Source organism: Pleurodeles waltl, chromosome 7, assembly GCF_031143425.1.
Source record: "Pleurodeles waltl isolate 20211129_DDA chromosome 7, aPleWal1.hap1.20221129, whole genome shotgun sequence".
NCBI classification, from domain to species: domain Eukaryota; kingdom Metazoa; phylum Chordata; class Amphibia; order Caudata; family Salamandridae; genus Pleurodeles; species Pleurodeles waltl.
In genome coordinates, this window is record NC_090446.1 from 46449888 (window position 1) to 46473755 (window position 23868).

General features: G+C 44.9%; 1 protein-coding gene across 1 annotated transcript in view; it reads right to left on the bottom strand.

Moving 5' to 3' along the window:
* Positions 1 to 23868, bottom strand: part of LOC138303602 (uncharacterized) — a 94277-nt gene that overhangs the window by 66201 nt on the left and 4208 nt on the right. The window contains exon 2 of the mRNA XM_069242893.1: positions 9433 to 9528. Within this exon, the coding sequence (XP_069098994.1) occupies positions 9433 to 9528 (96 nt within the window). The remainder of the gene's footprint in view (positions 1 to 9432; positions 9529 to 23868) is intronic.

Below are 23868 nucleotides of genomic sequence, written 5' to 3' on the forward strand. Positions count from 1 at the left end.
ATGGTGTATGGTTTCTCACTTCATCAGATATGTCCCTCAGGATGGGCAGAGTATGATGCAATCATGGGCACTGTGCAGAATTATCAGACTACATAATATAAGGACAGTTGTAATGACAAGCTATGTAATTTGACAGTAGGCACATTTCAGTTATCTAATGAACAGTTGATATGTCACATTACCCAGAGACAGATTTGTTGTGTAAGTGCTATTTATTGAAAAGTGCTGTAGTGCTATATGTACATTGGAGTGACACCTTGCATTGTGATCCTACACAAGGGGTTACGGAAATGCTTTTGACATGCTGGGGTGATGTTTCAGACAGTGCAGAGGGACAGGATTTGCCAATGAGTAAGAAAGAGACAATCACTGGGCAGGCTGACAAAATATACAGTGGTAAGCAGAACAGTCATTAAGTAGAGTTGTAAGACTGGCATGTTATAAAGTGCAGGACCTTGGTAATAGTTGGCCATGTGGCAGGGACTAGTGCTTCCGGGTACTTTTCCGTGTGAAAGTGATCTGTTCCATGTCTTCTTCTTCTGATGTGTGTGTTGCCTCCTCTGTCCTTGTTGGTGGTGGTTGTGAAGGGGCAACACACACCTCAGTGTTAGAAGACGTGGAGTCAGACATCCCGGTCGCTGCTCCCTGTGAAAGTCTTAAGGGCAGTACTGCAGCAAGGAGTATCTGCTGGTTCTTGAGAATAGCAGCCACATCACGATGATAGGCAGCCAGGTCAGCCCTGAGGGGTTCAATGTTGCATTCGTGCACGCGTTGACAGGATTGCTGTTGTAGGTGCTGGGTCAACTGTGTTACAGCTGTGCTGATTTCCTTCTGGGTTTTCTGCAGTTCCTGCAAGATAGATGTTAGGGCTTGCATAGCTGCTGCCTGATCTGCAGATGACATCATGCACGAACGCACCCCCTCTAGGATGGCTGCCATATTTTGCATCCCCACCTGCACCTCCTTGGCAAGCTCCCGCCGTACTCCAACTACAGTTCTCTCAAAGCTGGTGCCAGTGTCGTCTGAGTCCTCAGCTGTATTGGAGCTGGCAGTCTTACAATTGGGGTGGTGGGTGGTTCCTCTGCGATGGCTGCTTGTTCTGTGCTCCTCCTTGTGACAGAAGGTGGGGTCTGGAGGGTTTCAAGGACCTTTTGGATGGTCTCCTGGGGAATGTTTATCGGCTCGTCATCCGTGTCATCAGGGAAATCTGGGACAGGCATATCAGCAGGAGATCCATCTTCCTCTGCAATGAAACACGGTACAATTAGTGTGTGTTGTGGCAATTTTGATATGATGTGCCTGCCTTTTGATGAATTCACTTTGTGATCTTGTTTTGTGTTAATTTCTCCAGTCCTTCAGATGGGCATTCTTCCAGGCCTATGGCCCACCTGTGTGTCAAATGTATGTTATTGAGTTATCAGACTTGTCAGCCTCATCGCCTCTAGGGGTTGATTTTTGCCAAATAGAGAATTGCCACCTCCTTTTCCTACTCGACCCTCCATGTACATCCATTCTCATGGTGATACCTTTCACTGGCTGTGGGTGTACTGATGGCCCTGTCAGCACACTTAACAATCTGGACCTGCCCCAATCTCTGATCTTTCACATTGACTTAGATGTAATTGACATGTGGCATATCCTACGCATGGCAATGTTATGATCCGATATGGTTTTGACATTGGTAATGTGTCCTGCTGATGTTGGGGAATGTGTGTTACAATGGATTGCCCTGATTATCGTATCAGTGTCCTATTTCCTCCTCTGACTGTGCGGGTGTATTTCAGTGACCAGTTACATGTGTCCCCTCCTCAATGCTGTTGTCTGAGCATTATGACATTTGGGATGTTGCCTTGTTACCCAGGCACAGGATGGACCCTGACATATGCAGCATGGGTGTGTCCTTAGTGCTGTGTAGCTCCTATTGTTGTTTACATTGGCTGATGTTTGTGACAACTATGGGCATTGACATTGGAGAGTACTGGGGCCCTTGTCTTATTTCTGGGGATTGTTGCAGTTGTCATCCTCACCCCCTAATTTAGGTGTGTATGATACATGGGGAGGTTACTGCCATTGGCTACTTGAGCTGCACACAGAGCAGAGGTGGCAGTGGCAACTGTTGTTACAGTTACATTGCAGTTGTCGGTATGGCTAGAGGATTGCTAATAGGGCCCTAGTTAATGTAGGGGGTATGTTGGCTGACGTGTGCCAGGATGTCAGTTTGACGTAGTGGCCTTCCCTCCTGTCGTGGCTTTCCCTTTGCTCCATCGTTGGCATGACAGCATGTCCCCATGGGACTGTTGTTGGTGTAGTGTAATGGTGTGCCCCAGCTTCTGTTTGTGCAGGCCATGCCCCCATGCCGTGCCCCTTTACCCATGCCACTCCATGTATATAATGACTTACATGCAATGTGTAGTAGGTATTCTCCCTCCCGGTTGCAGTTGACATTATTGAATTATAATTCCCCATGCGATTTAACCTGCATGTGCGTTGTCTCCTGGTAGTCTGCGCTGTCCTGTCCTTGAATCCCTGTGACGATCTCCTCAGGGATGACGGCTGCGACCATCTCCTCCATGTGGTCCAGGGCCTCCTGGTGTGCTGGACTCCCACCTCCAGTCTGCAGTGCTGCCTTCCTGTTCCTGTCCATCTTTTCCTTGGTCCTGCCCTTGCAGTCATGCCAGCGTTTCTTGCACTCGATGACTGTTCTGCATACTTCAGCCACACTGTTAATCTTGTCGACAATTTGTTGCCATATGGCCTCTCTCCTACTGATTGGCAACTTTGAGGTGACAAACAGTTGGTGCTGGTGTTCCGTCACCTCCTTAACAAGCATTTCCTGTTCCTCTGCACTAAAGCAACACTTTATTTTCTTCTTAAATGTGTCCTGGTTCTTGTGTGGGTCCTCCTGGCTGGTTCCTGGTCTGCTGTCATCTTCCTGGGGTCTGTAGTGGCATCTGGGATCCATTTTGTCTCTCCTCTGGTGAAATGGCTGTGTTCGCTGGTTTTTTTGATGCTATTGCGTAAAAAGAAAACGGCGCATATCCGGTTTGCGGTGTCGTAAATCGACCCACAGTCATTTCCGCCGCATTAACGTCGTTTTCCTTTATGACTTGACGCCGCGGTGTGCGTCAAAAATAATGACTCCCATCTGTTGTTTGCGCCGCCGTGCGTCAAAGTATAAATATGACGCCCGCACGGCGCACCATAATAGCGTTAGCCGGCAGTAATATTTTTGACGCAAAACTGCACCGGCGCAGTTTTGCGTCAAAAAGTAGAAATATGGGCCTTAGGGTCCGGATCCACCTGTCTTAACACATGTTGTACGGTCACTAAAACCCTCTGTAATTTACCTGAACAGTTGAACACTGTATCGAGCTCTGGGGCTTTAAGAAACACTTTTCTTCTAACGTTATCCGCCACTAGATGAAAAGTCGTATACGTTTTAATGTTGCCTATAGGTTTGTTGATGGCGTCCACCACTGATGTAACGGTTGGATAATAGCCATGTGGGAATCTTGAGTGGATGCTCAAAGGGTCCTGCTTTATATTAAATTTGGCCTTGTGCTTTGCAAATGTGTTCCAAGTTCTAGGGTACTGTATCTCCATTAGGGCCACCTTCCAGTTCCCTTTCAGGTCCACCGGTTTGGCCAGTTTCCCCGTATAATTAGAAATCTGATTGTTGGGGAACATGTCCTTCGAGGCATTGGACAGTAGCGTAGTATAAAAAGGCGAGGTCTCCATCTCAGCACTTACAGTGCGACCTCACACGCCTTGCAGCGAGCTGGCCAAATCCCAACTGCTAAATTTCTCGGGCCAGCCCTGCCATCTGACCAGCGCCTGCCTCTTAGCCCTGCTGCCTTTCCTTTTCAGAACCTTTTCAACCCTGTACACCCTGTTCGGATCATAGGGCACCTTTTGTAACTCTTTGTTGTAAAAGACACCCGTTACCATTTCCCTGTCGTAGTCCTTTAACCTGTAAATATATACCCCTTCTTTAAGCTCCACACTTTCCACTATGAATATCTCATCGCTAAATGTCTGTTGGTAGCCCTTGGTGAAGACGCCGTTCAACTTTGAAACCCGGACATGATCCCCTTCTTATAAAGCAGGTTTCTTGACCTTCGCTTCAAGACTACTCCCGCACACAGTTCTCCACACCATTAACAAACTGTCCGCCGTTACCTCCACGGGAGACATTTTGATGGTCCTATGGTAACTGGCATTATATATATCTATAAAAGCCTGTAGAACATCCAGGTATCTGTAGGTATTGTTGGCTGTGAAATATCGCCACATCTTTGATTTTAAACTTCTGTTAAAATGCTCTACAACCGTCGCTTTTACCTCAGTGTGCGTTACAAAATGCTGAACAGCGTGCTGCTTTAATAATTTCTGAAAAGATTTGTTTAAAAATTCCTTTTCAGCGTCTGTAGATTTTGAGGTACTCAACCTCTTGCGAAGATGTCTTTAACGGCGGTGGTGACGCTGGTGCCACTTTTATTGTTTAACGCCTCTGCATAGGCATATTTGGACAATACGTCTATGACTGTTAATATATACATTACACTGTTGTTATGCTTTGCTAGATCTTGAAGACTGATTATGTCAGCCTGCCACTGATAATCTAGCTGCGCGCTAACTGTGGCCCCCTTCTTAAAATGTCTCCTTGCTGGTTTGTGGAGTGAATATGCCTATTTCCTCACTAACAAAGTCTTCACCCTTGATCGGTTTATAGATTCATTTTCAACTCGAGCCCTTCTAAATAGAGCTTCGGAGTCTCGGAAGCTTCCAACCCCTAGTGTATCGTAATAAAGCTTCCTTAAAGCAGCCCCCGTCATGCTGTCACACACCGCAAACATTAAATGAAAGACATCTGTTTTCTGTAAGGTCATTTTATTAAACATTAAAAAAAAGTGGGTCAGCACTACATTAACACTGTGTATTTGACATTTCGCGGTACTTAGCTTATAGCTTTCGACGTTGCTGGACACCTTGAGGCCTTTTGACTATGTATACATAGTACGACACATGTTACACATACTACTCGGAGCAGTTCCTTTTACTAGGTCTCAGCGTCACAAGCTTTGATATTTTTATAGCTACACTCTCAATAGCTCTAGACGTGACTTCCCGCTCACCCAGCCTATAACTCTGGACGCTCAGGATACTGACAGCATCCAACAATTCATACAGTTCTAGGTCGGACAATACAGGACCTTTATTTGTGAAATAATCTTAAGTCAGGAGTTCCAAAGCAGGGTGTAGCCCTGTCATTGTTTTTGTCAGTATGCTTGACTGTGTCACTGGAGTCCTGCTAATCAGAACTCCAGTGCTTATGCTCTCTCTGGTTCCAAATTTGTACTTACATACTTGTAACTCAGTATTCCACTCCAAATTGATATACCGACCCCCCTTACAAGTCCCTGGTACATGGTACCTATGTACCCAGGGCATTGGGGTTCCAGGAGATCCTTATGGACTGCATCATTTCTTTTGCCACTCATAAGGAGCTCATACAAACACTTCTTCAGGACTGCCATTGCAGCCTGAGTGAAATAGTGTAAGCACTCTTTCACAGCCATTTTCACTGCACCAGGTCACTTATAAGTCACCTGTATATCTAACCTTCAGACCCTGAAGGTTAGGTGCATAGCACCTGTGTGTGAGGGCACCCCTTCACTAGCAGAGGTGTCCCCACATCATCCAGGCCTATTTTCCTGGACTTCGTGAGTGCGCAAACGCCATCATAAGTGTGCACTACATATAGGTCAATACATATATGTAGCTGGATAATGGTAACCCCGAATATGTTTCTGGTATTGGTGGTCCAAGTCCTTACACGCTGGGGGTTCCTTCATGGACCCCCCAGTACTGCCATACCAGTCTTCTGAGGTTTTCACTGCAGCCCCAGTTGCTGCCACCTCACAGACAGGCTTCTGCCCTCCTGGGGATTGAGCAGCTCAATCCTAGGAAGGCAGAACAATGCATTTCCTTTGGGACAGGGGTGTCACCCCCTGTCCCTTTGGAAATAGGTGTTACATGCTGGGGCGGGGTATCCTCCCAGAGCATCTGGAAAAGCTTTGAACAGCACAGATGGTGCCCTCCTTGCATAAACCATTCCAAACCGACCCCCAGCCCCAGCTCTGGCACAAAACTGGACAAAGGAAAGGGGAGTGACCACTCCCCTGTCCATCACCACCCCAGGGGTGGTGCCCAGAGCTCCTCCAGAGTGTCCCTGGGTTTTGCCATCCTGGTTTCCAAGATGGTGGGATACTCTGGGAGCATCTGAGTTGCCAGTGGCAGCAGGTGACGTCAGAGACCCCTCTATACCTGGATAGGTGACCAATCCCCTCTGTGGGCTATTTAGGGTCTCTCCTGTGGGTGGTTCCTCAGATTTGGATTGCAAAACTCCAGCAGGACTCCTCTGCATCCTTTGCTTCACCTTCTACCATTGGATCAACTGCAGAACTGCTCCAGGAACTCTACAAATTGCAAAAGAGTATCCAAGGTGACTATTGCAACTCTGTAACTCCAGCTCCTGCCAATAACTGCAACAGTTTCCAGGTTGTGCATCCACAGAGGACTGCCTGTCTTCAGCCTGCACTGAAAGAATTGAAGGAATCTCCAGTGGAGTGACAGAGTCACTTCCGTGCTTCAGCAGGCACCTCTCTGCAGCGACAACCGGTACTCTGGGTCTCCTCTCCTGATGACGAGTGGGGATCCTGGAATACCGGTGGTGGACTAAAGTGACCCTGACTGTCCAATGGTCCAGCTGTCCAAATTTGGTGGCGGAAAGAGCTTGCCTTCCCGGGCCAGACAGTACCTCTGTGCACTGCGTGTTTTGCAGCTCCTAGGGCTTCTGTGTGCTTTTCCAAGAATTCCTTTGTGCACAGCCTAGCCCAGGTCCCCACCACTCTATCCTGCGACGCTCAGCTCCCTGAGTTGTTCTCCGCCGGCGTGGGATCCCTTTGTGTAGTGCTGCGATGACCGCCATTTGCAACTCCTTTGTCCCCGTGTTGTGGGACTCCTGTGGGTGCTGCCTGGTCTTCTGAGAACCCCCTCTGTCTCCTCACCCTGAGGTGAGACCCCCAGGTACCTCCTCGGCCTGGGCAGTGCGTTTTCCTGCCAAAAGTGTATCTTGCCTGAACCAAGGCTTGTTGGTGGAATCCAGCAACAAAAATCAGCCTGCATTCATCTACTCGACATGGGACATCTCCTGCACCAAGCAGGACCCCGCAGCTGTCTTCTTTGGTGCATTTCTGACTTTTTTCTTCCAAACAGAGGTTTCACTTTTGCACCTTCATCTGCTTCAGCGGGGTCTCCTGTTCTCCCTGGACTCTTCAGCGGTTCTTGGACTTGGTCCCCCCTCTTCACAGGTCTTCAGGTCCAGGAATCCAATGTTGGTGTCTTGCAGTCGTTTCTGGTTCTTGCATAGTCATCTTTCTCGTGTTCTTCTGTATTCTAGGAAAGTTACTGTGATTTACTCCTGCTTTCCTGGGCTCTGGGGTGGGCTCTATTACTTACCTTTGGTGTTTTCTAATACTGCCAGTGCCTTTCTTCACACTACACGTGCCTAGGTGGGAAACCAACTTTCGCATTCCACTTTCTTAGTACATGGTTGTGCTCCCCCTAGGCCCATTTTTTGCTATTGTAATTTTCACTATTTGCACTGTTTTCACAACTATTTCTGCACACTAGTGTACATAATTTGTGTATTATTTACCTCCTAAGGAAGTATAGTCTCTATGGTATTTTTAGCATTTGTGTCACCAAAATAAAGTACCTTTAGTTTTGTAACACTATCTTCTTTCATCTGTGTAAGTACTGTGTGACTAGAGTGGCACTGCATGAGCTTTGCATGTCTCCTAGTTAGGCCTTGGCTGCCCATTCACACTACCCCTAGAGAGCCTGGCTTCCAGACACTGACTACATTTCACTAATAAGGGATAACTGGACCTGGTATAAGGTGTAAGTACCTTAGGTACCCACTACAAACCAGGCCAGCTTCCTACACTAGTGAGCTACAGTACTTTTTGTGCCACCACTAGAGTGACCATCTAAAACATGACACCAGGTCTGCTACAGCAGTCTGGCTGGGCAGTTCTAAATCTGCCATTATGACCTATCAAAATCACCCTGGACTAAAACTATCTTACTTTTTAATATCAGTAAATACACCACTAAAATAGGCTTTAGCAGCCCTGAGGCAAGGTGCTTAATATTTAAAAGTAGTACGTATATATTTAATGTCCTTACATGTCCTTGCAGTGAAAAAGCAAGACACCTGTTTTCACTGTAGCAAGGCTGGCTGTGCCACGGCAAACACTGGGTTACTTTATTACACTACTTAATAAAGCTAACTTCAGATTGACAGAGGCTTGAAAAACACTTCAATTGTTTTTAAATAGTTAACAAAGCCCAAATGAATGCTAAAGTCAGATTTTGTCTAACTATTTCAGAAATGGTGAATTTAGAAAGTCACTATTTCCTGGCCTGAAGTCTGAAAGGAACAAAAGGTACTTGGGAGGAAGAATGTGTTTCCTTCTTCTTGCAGGATGGTGGGGGGATGAGGCCAGCAACTGCACAAGCTTCAGAGGGGCATCCCTTGTCACTAACGGACGACCACACCAAGGCCTGACCTTTCCATTGCCAGGTAGTCAGGTTGGAACCAACTCCAGTGGGACAAAAAGCTGTTTGAGAACTGGTTTGCAGGGGAGGTTACTAATTTCCCCAGACACACCTCAGGGGTATACCCAAAGCTCTCCCAAGGGAAAAAAGTGGTTCTGTCATGTTGGTTTTGGGCAGAGACGTGTGCCCTCGGATAGTTTAATGCCATCCCCCAGAAAGTAATGTCTAAGTGGCTATAACTTTTGTGGAAGCCAGTGCAACTAAACACCTTCTTGGGGTAACTGGTCAAGTATGTCACAAGCTAATAAATCTTGAGAATGTAACCTGTTACATACAACATATCAATCGATCAAAGAATTGTAAGGAGTATGAGGGCACAGACTACTCACATGAAAAGCAGGAGGCTTGTTGTCCACTTTTCATGTAAGAAACACATAAAAAGCGATCTGAGAATGTGCTTGGGGTCTAGCAACCAACAAGTGAAATATCACCTTTGAGAAGGGGTATCCAAAATACTTGGAGGAAAGTCAGATCAAGGGCAGATTTTGAGGATAACCTTTGAATTACATTTCCATTTAACTATTTGTAAAACTGTCTTTTGTGGATACCCTGCAAACCTGTGATGCACACAGCCCTCCTGAACCTATGTGGAATCCCTCTACTGCGAATATTACAATTGGTATCTGGATCTTAAAACGTGTGTCACATTACTTAATCTTTTGTTTTAACTATAAAGATTTTTCCATAGGATCTGTGTGTGTTGTGTGTTCTGAAAATTAGAAAGGTGACCTCTGAACATTATAATACCTTAAACTCTGCTGACTTCTTCTCTGCATTGGCTTGAAGGCTCACAATTTTGTCCAACTCGCTCTGCAGACGTTCCAGCGTAGCAGTGAATTGCAACTACATAAAAACAGAAAAATAACTTTATTTCCTTGTCCAGACTGACCAGGGACCGATTTAAATTCTGAAAGCAACACCACTTTAAGTCAGCTGTATACTCTGACATTAACGTTTTTTTTTATTAAGTAAGTGAACACAAACAGCCTACCTTTCATTTCTGTGGAATGTTTGGTTAATGTACCCTAAAGGCGTGGCTTACTATAGCATTATTGCCAAATGTCGAAGACTATACTGGTTTGGTAAAGGCCCTCAACTCAACTTATAGGCCTGACCCACAGGTAATTGACAATAACGAAGGAAAACTACTATAGCCCTAGAAGGAAGGGTTGTAAGGCTATTAGAACATTCAACCTACTAAGAGTAGAATGTTCTAAATTAAAAAGGGAGAAACCGAAAGAAAAACATTAGAATGTTAGAGCAAAAGGCCTATACCATCCATTATAAGCCGTTAGCCACACCATGGTCTTCAACAGAGCTCCCAAAATTCAAATGTTCTATCTTGAATTTCATTAACTTTAAAGTGTCGCGGGAATATAAAAAGTGTAATCCAGTAAATGCAGTTTCTCATTCACAGAATTTTCATTAATAGTGAATGTCACAATATGTAAGTTATTCTGAAACACATATTCTAAAATTTAAAAATAATTTAACCCAAAAAATATGGCTACTGCTGGCAACAATATTTTCTCTGTGATGGAATGAAAGATGATCCTCTCAGGTAGCCAATGGATCATGTCACTGATAAGAACATCCTCTGAGGGAGAAGGGCAGCATCCGAGAGGCCTGAAGTGGAGCACATCGAGAACAATACCGTAAAACACATCACACACCTCTATGCAGGGATTGACTCTCAGAAAGAAGGTATCTTTCTCCACAGACTCCAGGGTCCATTCTGTCGTTTATTTCACCAACCAATAAATATAATGGGTTTTGTTAGGTTACCGAGCAAGCTGCCAAAAAATGTAACATTAGGACAATTCTGCGTACAGTGCAGACATCCTGAAATTTTGTTACCCCACAAGCCTAGTCCAAAACTAAAGCAGTTTTAATGGACAACAGACACCTTTGTTCATCCAATCATGAAGTGAAAACGAAATATACAGCTACTGTTTCAGATCCTAAGTGTTTGAGGTTATCCAGCTCCTGTTTCTATTGTAGTTGGATCTTCAAGGAAAAGATAAATAGCCTAGGATCTTCCTTATTGGCTTGTTCACAAACAATAAGTAGAGAAGAACTTCTGTCAGAGCCCCTCAACTATTAGGACACCTTTGAGGTCATCCACTCTCTCAGAATGCCCCTTATGGAGTGCTGTAGAGCATCGTCTGGAACTTTTTCCTAATGAAAAAGAAAAGAGCTTAAAGAAATCCTTAAAAGTGCGAAGCATCATTAAATGAGAACAGAGAGTTAGTGCAGCCAACTTCACTGCTGATGTTTCTATGATGTATTCTTGCCATAACAACTCAACGATGAACTATTCATGATTGTGCCTTATCATCCTGACTCTTAAAGCTCAACAAAGAACATTGGATCTACTCTTTTGTGCTGATGCTTTTTGTGCTCCTGAGGATAGCAAGAATAACAGGATGAAGATGGAAGTTAATAGATAGGGAAGTAGCCATTAACAGAAGACGTGTGCACTCTTGTGGGAGAGACTACTACAAATGCAACACCATTCAACTCAATGAAAACCGCTTGAAAATTGCAAAGGACAACCAAGTGGAGTAGAAGCCTATGGTCATCATCAGCGGCAAGGTAGCCCCCCTCACAGCAAAGCAATACATTTTAGCCTGCATCCTGTCCAGTGCTTCCGTGGGAAGGAGCATTTCCACCAATCTCCCAACTTAGCAGAGGGTAACAAAAGACACTGAGGTGCTGGATATTGTGCAGAATGGATAAAAGATCAGGTTTCAAGGTCCTCCGCCCACAATTTCTACACAAGTTTCCTGGACCTTTCTCTTGAGCTTGTACATGCCGAATGTAAAAATTATGGTAATGTGCATAGCAAAAGAACTCCATAATATGAAAAATAAGATACATCCACTCCTACAAATGAATGGTGGCAAAATGGAATTTGTGTCAATTCTGAACATGATAAAAGTGAACAAATGGGCCAGCATGGCATGAAGGATGTTAGCCCTCCATCAAATTTTGGCTCATATAAATCATGAAGATTGATTTGCATTACAGATTTGCAAGGTGTGTACGCATCATCCAAGTGACTAGCAGTCTCGCATTCAGATCTAATTTGACTGTCTTGGATGGGCTTCCAAACCCACTCTCTTGTCTTCTGGGTTCCATGGTGTTGTGCTTTATTGTGATTCCCAAAACCATGTTAAATATTCTGAGGAAGAGGGTTCTGACTTCGAAAACCCATAATTGATTTTCACTGTTGGATCTCTCTTATGGCGTGTGACCACCTAAACCCACTCTCATGCTCTTGGTAATAGTGCCTGCCATTTTATAATTATTTCAACTGCTATGAACAGTGGAGATAAGGGGCTCTAGAGTAGGTTGCTTATGTGCAGGCTGAGTGAAGAAACCATTGCCTGACTCAGCCTCGCATCTACACACACACACACACGTAGCACTGTGACAGATAAGTCCCAGACCAAATTATTACCATTCGTGTGGAAAGCAGGAATAACTGTATGATGCACATTATGATGTAAATTGTGTGTTTCACTGTACTTCCAGATTACAGCATACAAATGGTCTGCTTTGCTACCTTCTATACAAATTATTGAGCTTGGAATCCAAATATAAGGTCAATTTTGATGTGTCTGCTTTTTTAACGTACTTTAATACGTTGATTTGTATCTCTGAGCCAGCCCTTAATAAAATGTGTCTTGCAAGTTGCCTTGCTGAGTTAATTGTTCTCCTTAACCATCTGGCAGAACAAAGCCCCCAGAAACAATAGGCCTCCTTCTACAGGAAGACATCAGAGTTGGAATCTCAGTACCCATCATCCAACAACTGCTTGCCAGTTCAGTGGTGGGATGCTCTTAGGACTTGACAATTGGATTACAAAGACTTCTCTCTCTGCTTCCTATTAGTGGATACCATTGATGAGTTTGAGGGGGAGGAATGGGTAGGCCAGGGTAGTGGAGAAAACCTCAGGTGGATGTTCCTAAGATTTTCTTTGAGGTACCATTTGTAATTCAGAATGCAGCACAGGGATGTGGCAGGCAGTGGGATGGCCCATTTTAGTGATGCAAAGGGTATGGATGATGTTGCATTACCACACTTGGTGGGTCCCCACCACCCCCCACAGAGCCTGCTGAAGGGGAGAAATGTTGTTACACTAAGAGCCTGATCGCGAGTTTGGCAGTCATGCGACCGCCATCCAATATCGTCGGAATCACTGCTGCACCATTGGCGGACCGGCCACCCTATTACGATGCATGCGGTTACATAGACGAAAGACTGCTGTCGTCCAGCCACCGCCACCAGAAAATCTCAACTGCAGCGGGATAGGCCAATGAGGCTGTGGGAGGGAGGACTGCTAGTGTTACCGCTGGCCCAATTACAAAGTGCCTCCCTGCCGACGTGCATGTGGCGGTCTAACCACCATATCTGAGCTGGTAGAAAAAGAACGATTTAAGTCTGAAACTCACTTGTACTCAGCTTCACACGTCCTGCCGCGCCACGGAGCCAATTGTACACGTCCTGCCGTTGCTGTTCGTGCTTGATGATGACCAAAACTGACACTGTCATGGACGCAACCAACGGTAAGCTAAACCCTTACCCATTTCCATCAACTCCTCAGCAAACAGATGTCCTGCCATGGACCTGGCAAGGGGTTTGTTGTCCCTGGACCAAATATATTTTGTGGGACCATGTTCGGAATTCTTCTCAATGCATGAGCCAATTACAGCCCTATGATGCCCTCTTTGGCCAAGTCACTGACACTGCACAGGTACACTCTACAAAAGGCGACACGTGTGCACATATCATAATCAGGGCTAGTGATGTGTACATTAAATCTTGTCACAAAACAGCACCTTCTCATCAGTATCACACCTATTAACCTCTGTGACACCCTTACATTGCTCACATGCTAGCTTCAGTTCTGATGTCAATGATACATCTGTATGAATGTGTCATGAAACTGGAACATACCTTCTCTGCTAAATCTCTGTAAAGGACTCTAACACATCACCCACATTTGAAAGTATTGTTAGGTAAATGGGATTCAAAATAATCATTGTAAGAAAGATTCAAAGGTTACAAAGTAAAGACTGTCCTCAGACTACGTATGGCTCTACCAGGGGGACCACTGAAAGGCTGGGGCCCTGGGCCACACTCCACTTTGCTTCAAAACCTCTATGTGCACAGGACCTGTGGCTTTAAGTATATCAGGGACAACCAATCACTTAACCAAGTGCTATATGTGGGAAATGTGTAAGTCCAAGTCATGAAAGCAAACTGTAGGAGGCTGGCCTGGTTTGTAGTGGTACCAAGGGGTACTTACACTCTGCACCAGGTCCAGTTATCCCTTATTAGTGTAGAAGAGGTGTCTAGCAGCTTAGGCTGATATAAAAGGTAGCTTAGCAGAGCAGCTTAGGCTGAAATAGGAGACGTGTGAAGCTCCTACTATACCACTGGTGTCATATGCACAATATCATAAGAAAACACAATACACAGATATACTAAAAATAAAGGAACTTTATTTTTATGACAATATGCCAAAGTATCTCATTGAGTACCCTCAGTATGAGGATAGCAAATATACACAAGATATATGTACACAATACCAAAAATATGCAGTAATAGCAATAGAAAGCAATGCAAGCAATGGATTGCAATGAGAGCACATAGGTATGGGGGCAACACAAACCATATACTCTAGAAGTGGAATGCGAACCACGAATGGACCCCAAACCTATGTGAGCTTGTAGAGGGTCGCTGGGACTGTAAGAAAACAGTGAGGGTTAGAAAAATAGCCCACCCCAAGACCCTGAAAAGTGGGTGCAAGTGCACCTAAGTTCCCCAGAGAGCACAGAAGTCATGATAGGGGAATTCTGCAAGGAAGACCAATCACCAGCAATGCAACAACGATGGATTTCCGGACGAGAGTACCTGTGGAACAAGGGGAACAAGTTCAAGAGTCACAATCAAGTCAGGAGTGGGCAGATGCCCAGGAAATGCCAGCTGTGGGTGCAAAGAAGCTGCCACCAGATGGTAGAAGCTGTGGATTCTACAAGAACGAAGAGGGCTAGAAACTTCCCGTTTGGAGGATGGATGTCCCACGTCGTGAAGAAGCTTGCAGAGGTGTTTCCGTGCAGAAAGACCGCAAACAAGCCTTGCTAGCTGCAAGGCTCGCAGTTAGGGTTTTTGGATGCTGCTGTGGCCCAGGAGGGACCAGGATGTCGCCAATTGCGTGAGGAGACAGAGGGGGCGTCCAGCAAGACAAAGAGCCCATTCAGAAGCAAGCAGCACCCGCAGAAGTGCCAGAACAGGCACTACAAAGTGGAGTGAACCAGAGCTCACCCGAAGTCACAAAGGAAGATCCCACGACGCCAGAGGACAACTCAGGAGGTCGTGCACTGCAGGTTAGATTGTCGGGGACCCAGGCTTGGCTGTGCACAAAGGAAATCCTGGAAGAGTGCACAGGAGCTGGAGCAGCTGCAAATCACGCGGTACCCAGCAATGCAGTCTAGCGTGGGGAGGCAAGGACTTACCTCCACCAAACTTGGACTGAAGAGTCACTAGACTGTGGGAGTCACTTGGACAGAGTTGCTGAGTTCAAGGGACCTCGCTCGTTGTGCTGAGAGGAGACCCAGAGGACCGGTGATGCAGTCTTTTGGTGCCTGCGGTTGCAGGGGGAAGATTCCGTCGACCCACAGGAGATTTCTTCGGAGCTTCTATTGCAGAGAGGAGGCAGACTACCCCCACAGCATGCACCACCAGGAAAACAGTCGAGAAGGCGGCCGGATCAGCGTTACAAGGTCGCAGTAGTCGTCTTTGCTACTTTGTTGCAGTTTAGCAGGCTTCCAGAGCAGTCAGCGGTCGATTCCTTGGCAGAAGGTGAAGAGAGAGATGCAGAGGAACTCTGATGAGCTCTTGCATTCGTTAACTAAAGAATTCCCCAAAGCAGAGACCCTAAAGAGATAGAAAAGGAGGTTTGGCTACCTAGGAGAGAGGATAGGCTAGCAACACCTGGAGGAGCCTATCAGAAGGAGTCTCTGACGTCATCTGCTGGCCCTGGCCACTCAGAGCAGTCCAGTGTGCCAGCAGCACCTCTGTTTCCAAGATGGCAGAGGTCTGGAGCACACTGGAGGAGCTCTGGGCACCTCCCAGGGGAGTTGCAGGTCAGGGGAGTGGTCACTCCCCTTTCCTTTGTCCAGTTTCACGCCAGAGCAGGGCTGGGGGATCCCTGAACCGGTGTAGACTGGCTTATGCAGAGATGGGCACCATCTATGCCCATCAAAGCATTTTCAGAGGCTGGGGGAGGCTACTCCTCCCCAGCCCTGACACCTTTTTCCAAATGGAGAGGGTGTAACACCCTCTCTCTGAGGAAGTCCTTTGTTCTGCCTTCCTGGGCCAAGCCTGGCTGGACCCCAGGAGGGCAGAAACCTGTCTGAAGCATCGGGAAAGGTAGTTTGGCAGTACCCGGGTCTGTGCTAGAGACTCTGGGGATCATGGAATTGTCTCCCCAATGCCAGAATGGCATTGGGGTGACAATTCCATGATCTTAGACATGTTACATGGCCATGTTCGGAGTTACCATTGTGACGCTATACATATGTCGTGACATATGTATAGTGCACGCGTGTAATGGTGTTCCCGCACTCACAAAGTCCGGGGAATTTGCCCTGAACAATGTGGGAGCACCTTGGCTAGTGCCAGGGTGCCCACACACTAAGGGGGTCATTCTGACACTGGCGGTCATAGACCGCCAGGGTCAACGACCGTGGAAGCACCGCCAGCAGGCTGGCGGTGCCTCAGGGGCTATTGTGACCGCGGCGCCAAAGCCGCGGTCAGAAAAGGGAAACCGGCGGTTTCCTGCCGGTTTTCCCCTGCCCCTGTGAATCCTCCACGGCAGCGCTGCAAGCAGCGCCGCCATGGGGATTCCGACCTCCTTCCCGCTACCCTGTTCCTGGCGGTTTTTACCGCCAGGAACAGGATGGCGGGAACGGGTGTCGTGGGGCCCCCTAACAGGGCCCCATTAGGATTTTCAGTGTCGGCTAAGCAGACACTGAAAATCGCGACGGGTGCCACTGCACCCGTCGCACAACAGCAACTCCGCCGGCTCCATTCGGAGCCGGCTTCATCGTTGCTGGGGCTTTCCTGCTGGGTGAGCGGGCGGCCTTTTGGCGGTCGCCCACCCGCCCAGCGGGAAAGTCAGAATGACCGCCGCGGTCATTTGACCGCGGGTCGGTCTTCTGGTGGTCTCTGCCCGGCGGGCAGCGCCCGCCGCCCGCCGGGGTCGGAATGACCCCCTAAGTAACTTAGCACCCAACCTTTACCAGGTAAAGGTTAGACATATAGGTGACTTATAAGTTACTTAAGTGCAGTGGTAAATGGCTGTGAAATAACGTGGACGTTATTTCACTCAGGCTGCAGTGGCAGGCCTGTGTAAGAATTGTCAGAGCTCCCTATGGGTGGCAAAAGAAATGCTGCAGCCCATAGGGATCTGCTGGAACCCCAATAACCTGGGTACCTCAGTACCATATACTAGGGAATTATAAGGGTGTTCCAGTATGCCAATGTAAATTGGTGAAATTGGTCACTAGCCTGTTAGTGACAATTTGGAAAGAAATGAGAAAGCATAACCACTGAGGTTCTGGTTAGCAGAGCCTCAGTGAGACAGTTAGTCATAACACAGGTAACACATACAGGGCACACTTATGAGCACTGGGGCCCTGGCTGGCAGGGTCCCAGTGACACATACAACTAAAACAACATATATACAGTGAAATATGGGGGTAACATGCCAGGCAAGATGGTACTTTCCTACACAAACACAGCTGTAACGGCAATCAACAACAAATGGCAACTCATTACTTGAAATAAATGCACATTCTGAATATATAAGAAAGAACTTCTGAGTGCTCATACACTGACACACATCGTTGCCTTGATGCGTGAAACTAGGTCTACTAAAAGTGGACCCGTTCTAATAATAAAGAAACAACTCAGTGGGGCACATCAAAGACAGTGTCTACATTTAAAGATAATTTGATATCTTGATGAGATGACATGGGAAAACCTATTGAAATCTAACTATGATACTTGATATGTTGTCTCCCTTTCCTGAGAAGTGTACACAAACTATTCAAAGAGTATGACATATACAACAGTAAAACTAACCGAGAGAAAAATATGTCCATGCAAATAGAAGTTTTAATACAAAAAAAGAAGAAAATCCTATTATACACATACACATATATATATATACACAAAACATATCGAAAAACAATAAAAAGCCATCAGCCGACACGTGTTTCGTCCTGACTGGACTTCTTCAAGGCTGAGAAAACCACAACAAGCAACAATCAATAACAACGAATATACATGTACAATTTTATACAAGAGTTAAAATATATATACATCTGACATTTTGTTCTTTAATTTTTCCAAAACACATAAACAAAGACGTTTTTTAGTCAGTTAAATGCACAAACTCTTATATACACATCATGTTCATAATATGGCACTTGATTTAAATCTAAACAAGAGACTACAAAGGAAAGGAAGAGAACCACCACCACGCAACCTTAGTGGCAATGTGTTTTTTTCTCTAAATGTCCGAAAGTATAGTGTAAAGTACTTCCCATGTCTCCAAGAGTGGGTCCATTACAGCCACAGCGATATTCAACCCTGCCGCATGCAAACCCAAGTGAAAAGGAGATTCTTTTTTGTTGGCATAGATCGCTTAATATCCAAAAATTTCCCTTTTGTCGGCAATAAACCGCTTTCTATCCAAAACAACCCCTCCTTGTGTAATGGTGAGGAAAGAAAGTCTCACAAGTATATACCTTTAATCATTTCTATGTCCATATGTTCCTATCCCTTCTACCATCCTCTACAGAAAAGGGAGGAAAATAATAATTATATTACTCTCCTTTTACTTGTCAAAAATGTTTCTCCAGAATGTAAATGTAGTATATTGTAATGTCTTTACTGACCTGTTTGAAACCAGTCAGTCACCTCTTTTTTCTTCGAAATCAATCTAAAAAGGCATCGCAAACCTCATGTGTTGAGGAACCAACTGCAATACAAATAGTCAAAATATCTCTAGTATTCTCTCTAAGAGAAACTCCAGTTCTATATAGTCATCATCCACCCATCTAGCAAACGTTATACCAATGTCTCTACACTGTCCAGTAATGGAGCAAACACTCAAATGATGTTCAATTTTTCCATTAAATTACATGACACACACTTCCCAAACTTGTGCTGTGCACTTACCTATATAATCCTCTTTTTGTTCTTTTAATTCATCCCAATTCCGTTTTCTGATAGATCTCGGCAAAAATGTCAAGGGCTTGTGTGCCCCGTTTAGAACCTCCAACTTATTCGAAGCAAGTACAAGCCCCTCGCCGGCATTTTAAACGCCGCGCTCATACTGAAAAGGAGCTGATTAACAGCAAAAACGGACTTCCGCCTATCCATTAAAGAGACGGCGGCCATTTTGAAGTGGCTCGTATTATCTTATCATACAACTGATGCATCGGCCGTGTTATTAACCCCCTGTGAGTCTTCCAGCTTTATTGATAATGAATATAAATTTCATGCCCACATTTTAAACGCCTCGTTCGTACTCCGAAAAAATTACTTAACCACAAAAACGGACTTATGCCTATCCATTAGAATCACAGTGGCCATTTTGGAGTGGTTCGTGTTCAGTAAGAGCTACCACACAATGAGAACGGCGGCCATTTATAAATGGCGATCATCATATATCGTGTATCATTCTAACATATACCTTTACTGCAGAATGCCATTAAAGCAATAAGATTCAGACTTGGTGAAAAGATACAAATTACATCTATTTGCCGCATTCTAAGCGCCGCGATCATACTCCGAAAAGATTACTTAACAGCAAAAACGGACTTACGCCTATCTATTAGAACCACGGCGGCCATTTTGGAGTGGTTCGTATTCAGTAAGAGCTACCACACAATAAGAGCAGTGGCCATTTTTAAATGGCGATTATCATATATCGTGTATTATTCTAACATATACCATTTCTGCAGAAAGCTATTAAAGTAATAAGATTTAGACTTTGTGAAAAGCTATAAATTAGATCTATTTGCCAACAAAAAAACAGGAAAAATAAGATTGTCAACCGTCCAGTGTCATAATGGCAACAAAATTCTTACCCTAAATATGTACAGAAATATATCACATAGGTAAACATGCAAAGCAAAAAGGTACCCCCAGCATGTAGAGAATACAAAAAAGAAAAGTAAGACCCCCCCAATCTGTAACAGATTAGGGTATGAGATGTCTGTCACCAAAGTTAGTAACTCATATCATTTATATGCTGTTCTTCATCAATAATATGCCAAATAAATACATTCAAAGGAAATGGTACAATTCGTCATCCAAATTCATACCCATTTCAATCGTTCTTAATTTAATAATCCATTTTGCTTCATTTTTACGCAAATCCAATGTTCTATTGCCACCCCTAGCATTCGTTGGGATATGATTTATACCCATGTATTTTACTAATGGTACCTCCATTTCTGGATGTTTATCTTTAACATGCCGTACTAGCGGTGATGCTGTGTCATGATTTCTTAGGGCTCTGATATGTTCTTGAATATGTTCCTTCAAGGGCCTTATTGTACTGCCCACATATATCTGGCCACATATACATTCCAATAAATATACCACAAATTTTGTGTCACAGTTGATAAAAGTGGAAATTATATATTTATCACTACCATTATAGCTGAATTCAGTAGTTTTATGCATTGCCATACTGCACATATTGCAATTCCCACACTTATAGAAACCCGCAATTTTATTAGGAAGCCATGTTGTTTTGCTTTCCATCAACGGCGGTAGGAAACTTTTGCAAACTTCATTTCTAATAGTTCTACCTCTTTTGTGGATCATTTTAGGTTTCTTAGGAAGAAGAGCAGCAAGTGTCTCATCTGTCTGTAGAACATTCCAATGTTTACAAAGAATGCGATATATATTGGGACTATTCTGACTATATGTAGTACAAAAACTCATTCCTCTGTATGAAGAGCTGTCTCGCATCTTCGTCTTTTGACCCAGTAGGGTAGTTCTACATGTTTGATCAATCTTTTTCCTTGATGTTTTAATGATACGTTTGGAATAGCCTCTTTGTGCAAACCTGTCTTCCAATTTGTTTAGTTCTATGTTACATACATTTGGATCGCTACAATCTCTTTTCAGTCTAGTCATTTCCCCAAAGGGAATAGCTGAAATTTGACTTTTGGGGTGCGCACTTTCCGCATGTAATACAGAATTACAGGCTGTTGGTTTACGGTAGACTTTTGTATGGATCAGATTGTCTGTGATGGATATCTCTAGATCCAAGAAACAGACTTTGTTCTTGCTAAATTCATACGTCATTTGAATATTAAAGATATTGCAATTGATATATTCATAGAACCATTAATAGTTGTTCAGATCCAGTCCAAATCATTAAGACATCATCAATATATCTTCCCCAGAAGAAAATGTTATCGGTAAGTACAGCAGTAACGGCATTTGTCACACATTTAGATAAAGTAGGTGTAAGGTACACACACAAAAATGGACGCATGCCCATAACAATGTCTACAAAGGTATGGCAATTTAACACCCTCCATGTGTGAATACACAGACCTCTAGCTTGCACAACACATATCCAACCTACATCAGAGGGAGAAGTGCAAGCTAAATGATGTTGACATTGGCCAAGCCAAACTGAAATACTTACCATATGAAATACCACCCAATGCAATATCAGCCCCAATTAGAATCCATCCTACATATCCATCCACTGAACATTTCCCCTTGTCCTGGGTGACTCCAGTACTGGTTGCAAGGTCAGATCATCCTTAACCACATCAAATGGATCATCAATCAGGGTGAAACAAACACAACTGCAGTCACACATCCCAAAGTATTCAAGAACATCAAAATGGTAGAAAAGCAATGGCAGGACTAATGTGTAGCAAAACAAGCATTTTGTTTTATTTTCCAAAATCAATACATGGAGTAAAGCAAAGGCTAATGGCCAATACATTAACACAATGTGTGGTCCATCACACTGCTGTGCCACTAAGTTGCCTCTCATGGCACTGCCAGGTGGAACCCTCCCCTTATTTTAATGGTGTAGAAATAATATACTTGAAATGAAGCCAGGGGCATGCGATCCCCAGCTTCTATGCAGTCACAGTATCCAAGAAAACATTTTCAAATTTACATAAAATCTTTTTCTCAACATGTCTCTTAGGGGATACATGTTCTCATGGTGTCACATAAAAAAGTGGAATTAGCTATCTCTTTTTTTAATATATATATTTATATTATTAAGTAATTAAACAAGTCAATGAGTAGCAATGCCATACAGTAGCTCTCCTGTTTTGTGGGTCACAAAATTCACAAAATATTGCATGCTGTAGGCATTTAGGTGCAGGAGGGTGGGCGTTTGGAGAGGCGTTTCCTTTGAGACTTCCACTCCTTCAAAATGATTTATATTCCCAAAGGTATTGCTTTTCAAACTAAAGTGGAAGATATTTAGCTATGGCATGATTAGTTGGCAACAATTGAATGAATGAATAAATAAATAAATAGTGAAAATATAAATCGCACTGCCTCTCCAAAAGTAGCATCCTGGCGCTAGGTGGCAAAGAGCATGATTCCATGAAACACAATGGCCTGAGAACTTGTGCATCAGAGAATGAGCGAGTAGCACAATGCATCAGAAATACCAAAAAGCCATATCTTGAACTTCCAATTCAATAAATCATTAGTGTCTGGGGAGATGATTCCAAGCCTTTGTGCCCAAGACTGCACAAGGTTTTCCTCCTCCTGTTTTAAGTCTGAACTTAGGAGGTTTAAGCTATTCGGCTTGCGAGAACCTGAGCGTTCAAAGGATTAAGTAGTATGTAACTCTAGAAATTAAATATTTTGGCCCCAGTGCCCCATAAGCTTTGAAAAGCAAATAAGAGGATTTTGAAAAGGACCCTTTTGTGCACTGGCAGCCACTGTTGCGCTTTCAGGGGTGCTGATGCAGAGGAATTATAGCAGAGCTTCAGTACCAGTCTGGCCACAGAGTGATGTGCCACATGTAGTTTCTGAATGGTTTGTTTGGATAACCTGGATACAGACTATCACAGCAATCCAGGCTAGATGTTATCAACGCAAAGGCTACTGTTTTTTGGGTATGCTGGCGGAAGGTACTCAAAGAACTTTTTCAACTATTTTATGAGACTAAAACACATTCTTGCCACTGTAATCAGTTGTGGGTGGGATGACAGAGGTATCACACTTTACTCTGAGGTTTGTTATGATCTCGACATGGCCGGTGGTGGAGGGGGGTGGAATTGGGCCACCATAAAGCAGGACTTCTCAAGTAACATAATCTCCAACTTCCCAAGTAACATAGGGCCTCATTACAACCCTGGCGAACGGGGGATAAGTGGCGGTAATACCGCCAACAGGCCGGCGGAAAAAAATTGAATTATGACCATGGCGGTTACCGCCATGGTAATCCACCACTTCTCCACTCCGACCGCTGGGCTGGAGACTTCGGTCTCCAGCCCGGCGGCCGTCACCAGACCGCTGGCGGTATCAGGACCCTGCATACCGCCATGGATTTCGGGTGGTTTGGAACCGCCACGAAATCCATGGCGGTACGCACTATCAGTGCCAGGGAATTCCTTCCCTGGCACTGATAGGGGTCTCCCCCACCCCCTGAGTCCTCCCCCACACCCCCAACCCCCCTGCCACCCCACAAAGGTGGCAGGACCCCCCTCCCCACACCTACCCCCAACATGCACATACACACATCCCCTCCCCACCCCCAACATGCACATACACACATCCCTACACGCACACATACTCTACAACACATACCCACACACAGACTGACCCGAGCACATTTCCCATACACACAACACACTCCCTGCCTGCATACACGCACTCACACACCTCCTCTACATACTCACACCCCCATGCACGCACACAACACACACACACACACAACACCGACCACCCCCTCCCCTAACGGACGATCAACTTACCTTGTCTGTTGATCGTCCGGGCGGGGATGGGATCCATGGGGCTGCTCCGCCGTCAGCACCCCGTCACCAGAACACTGCCGCACCAAATCATGCGTCGTGATTCAGTGGGCGGTGTTCTGAT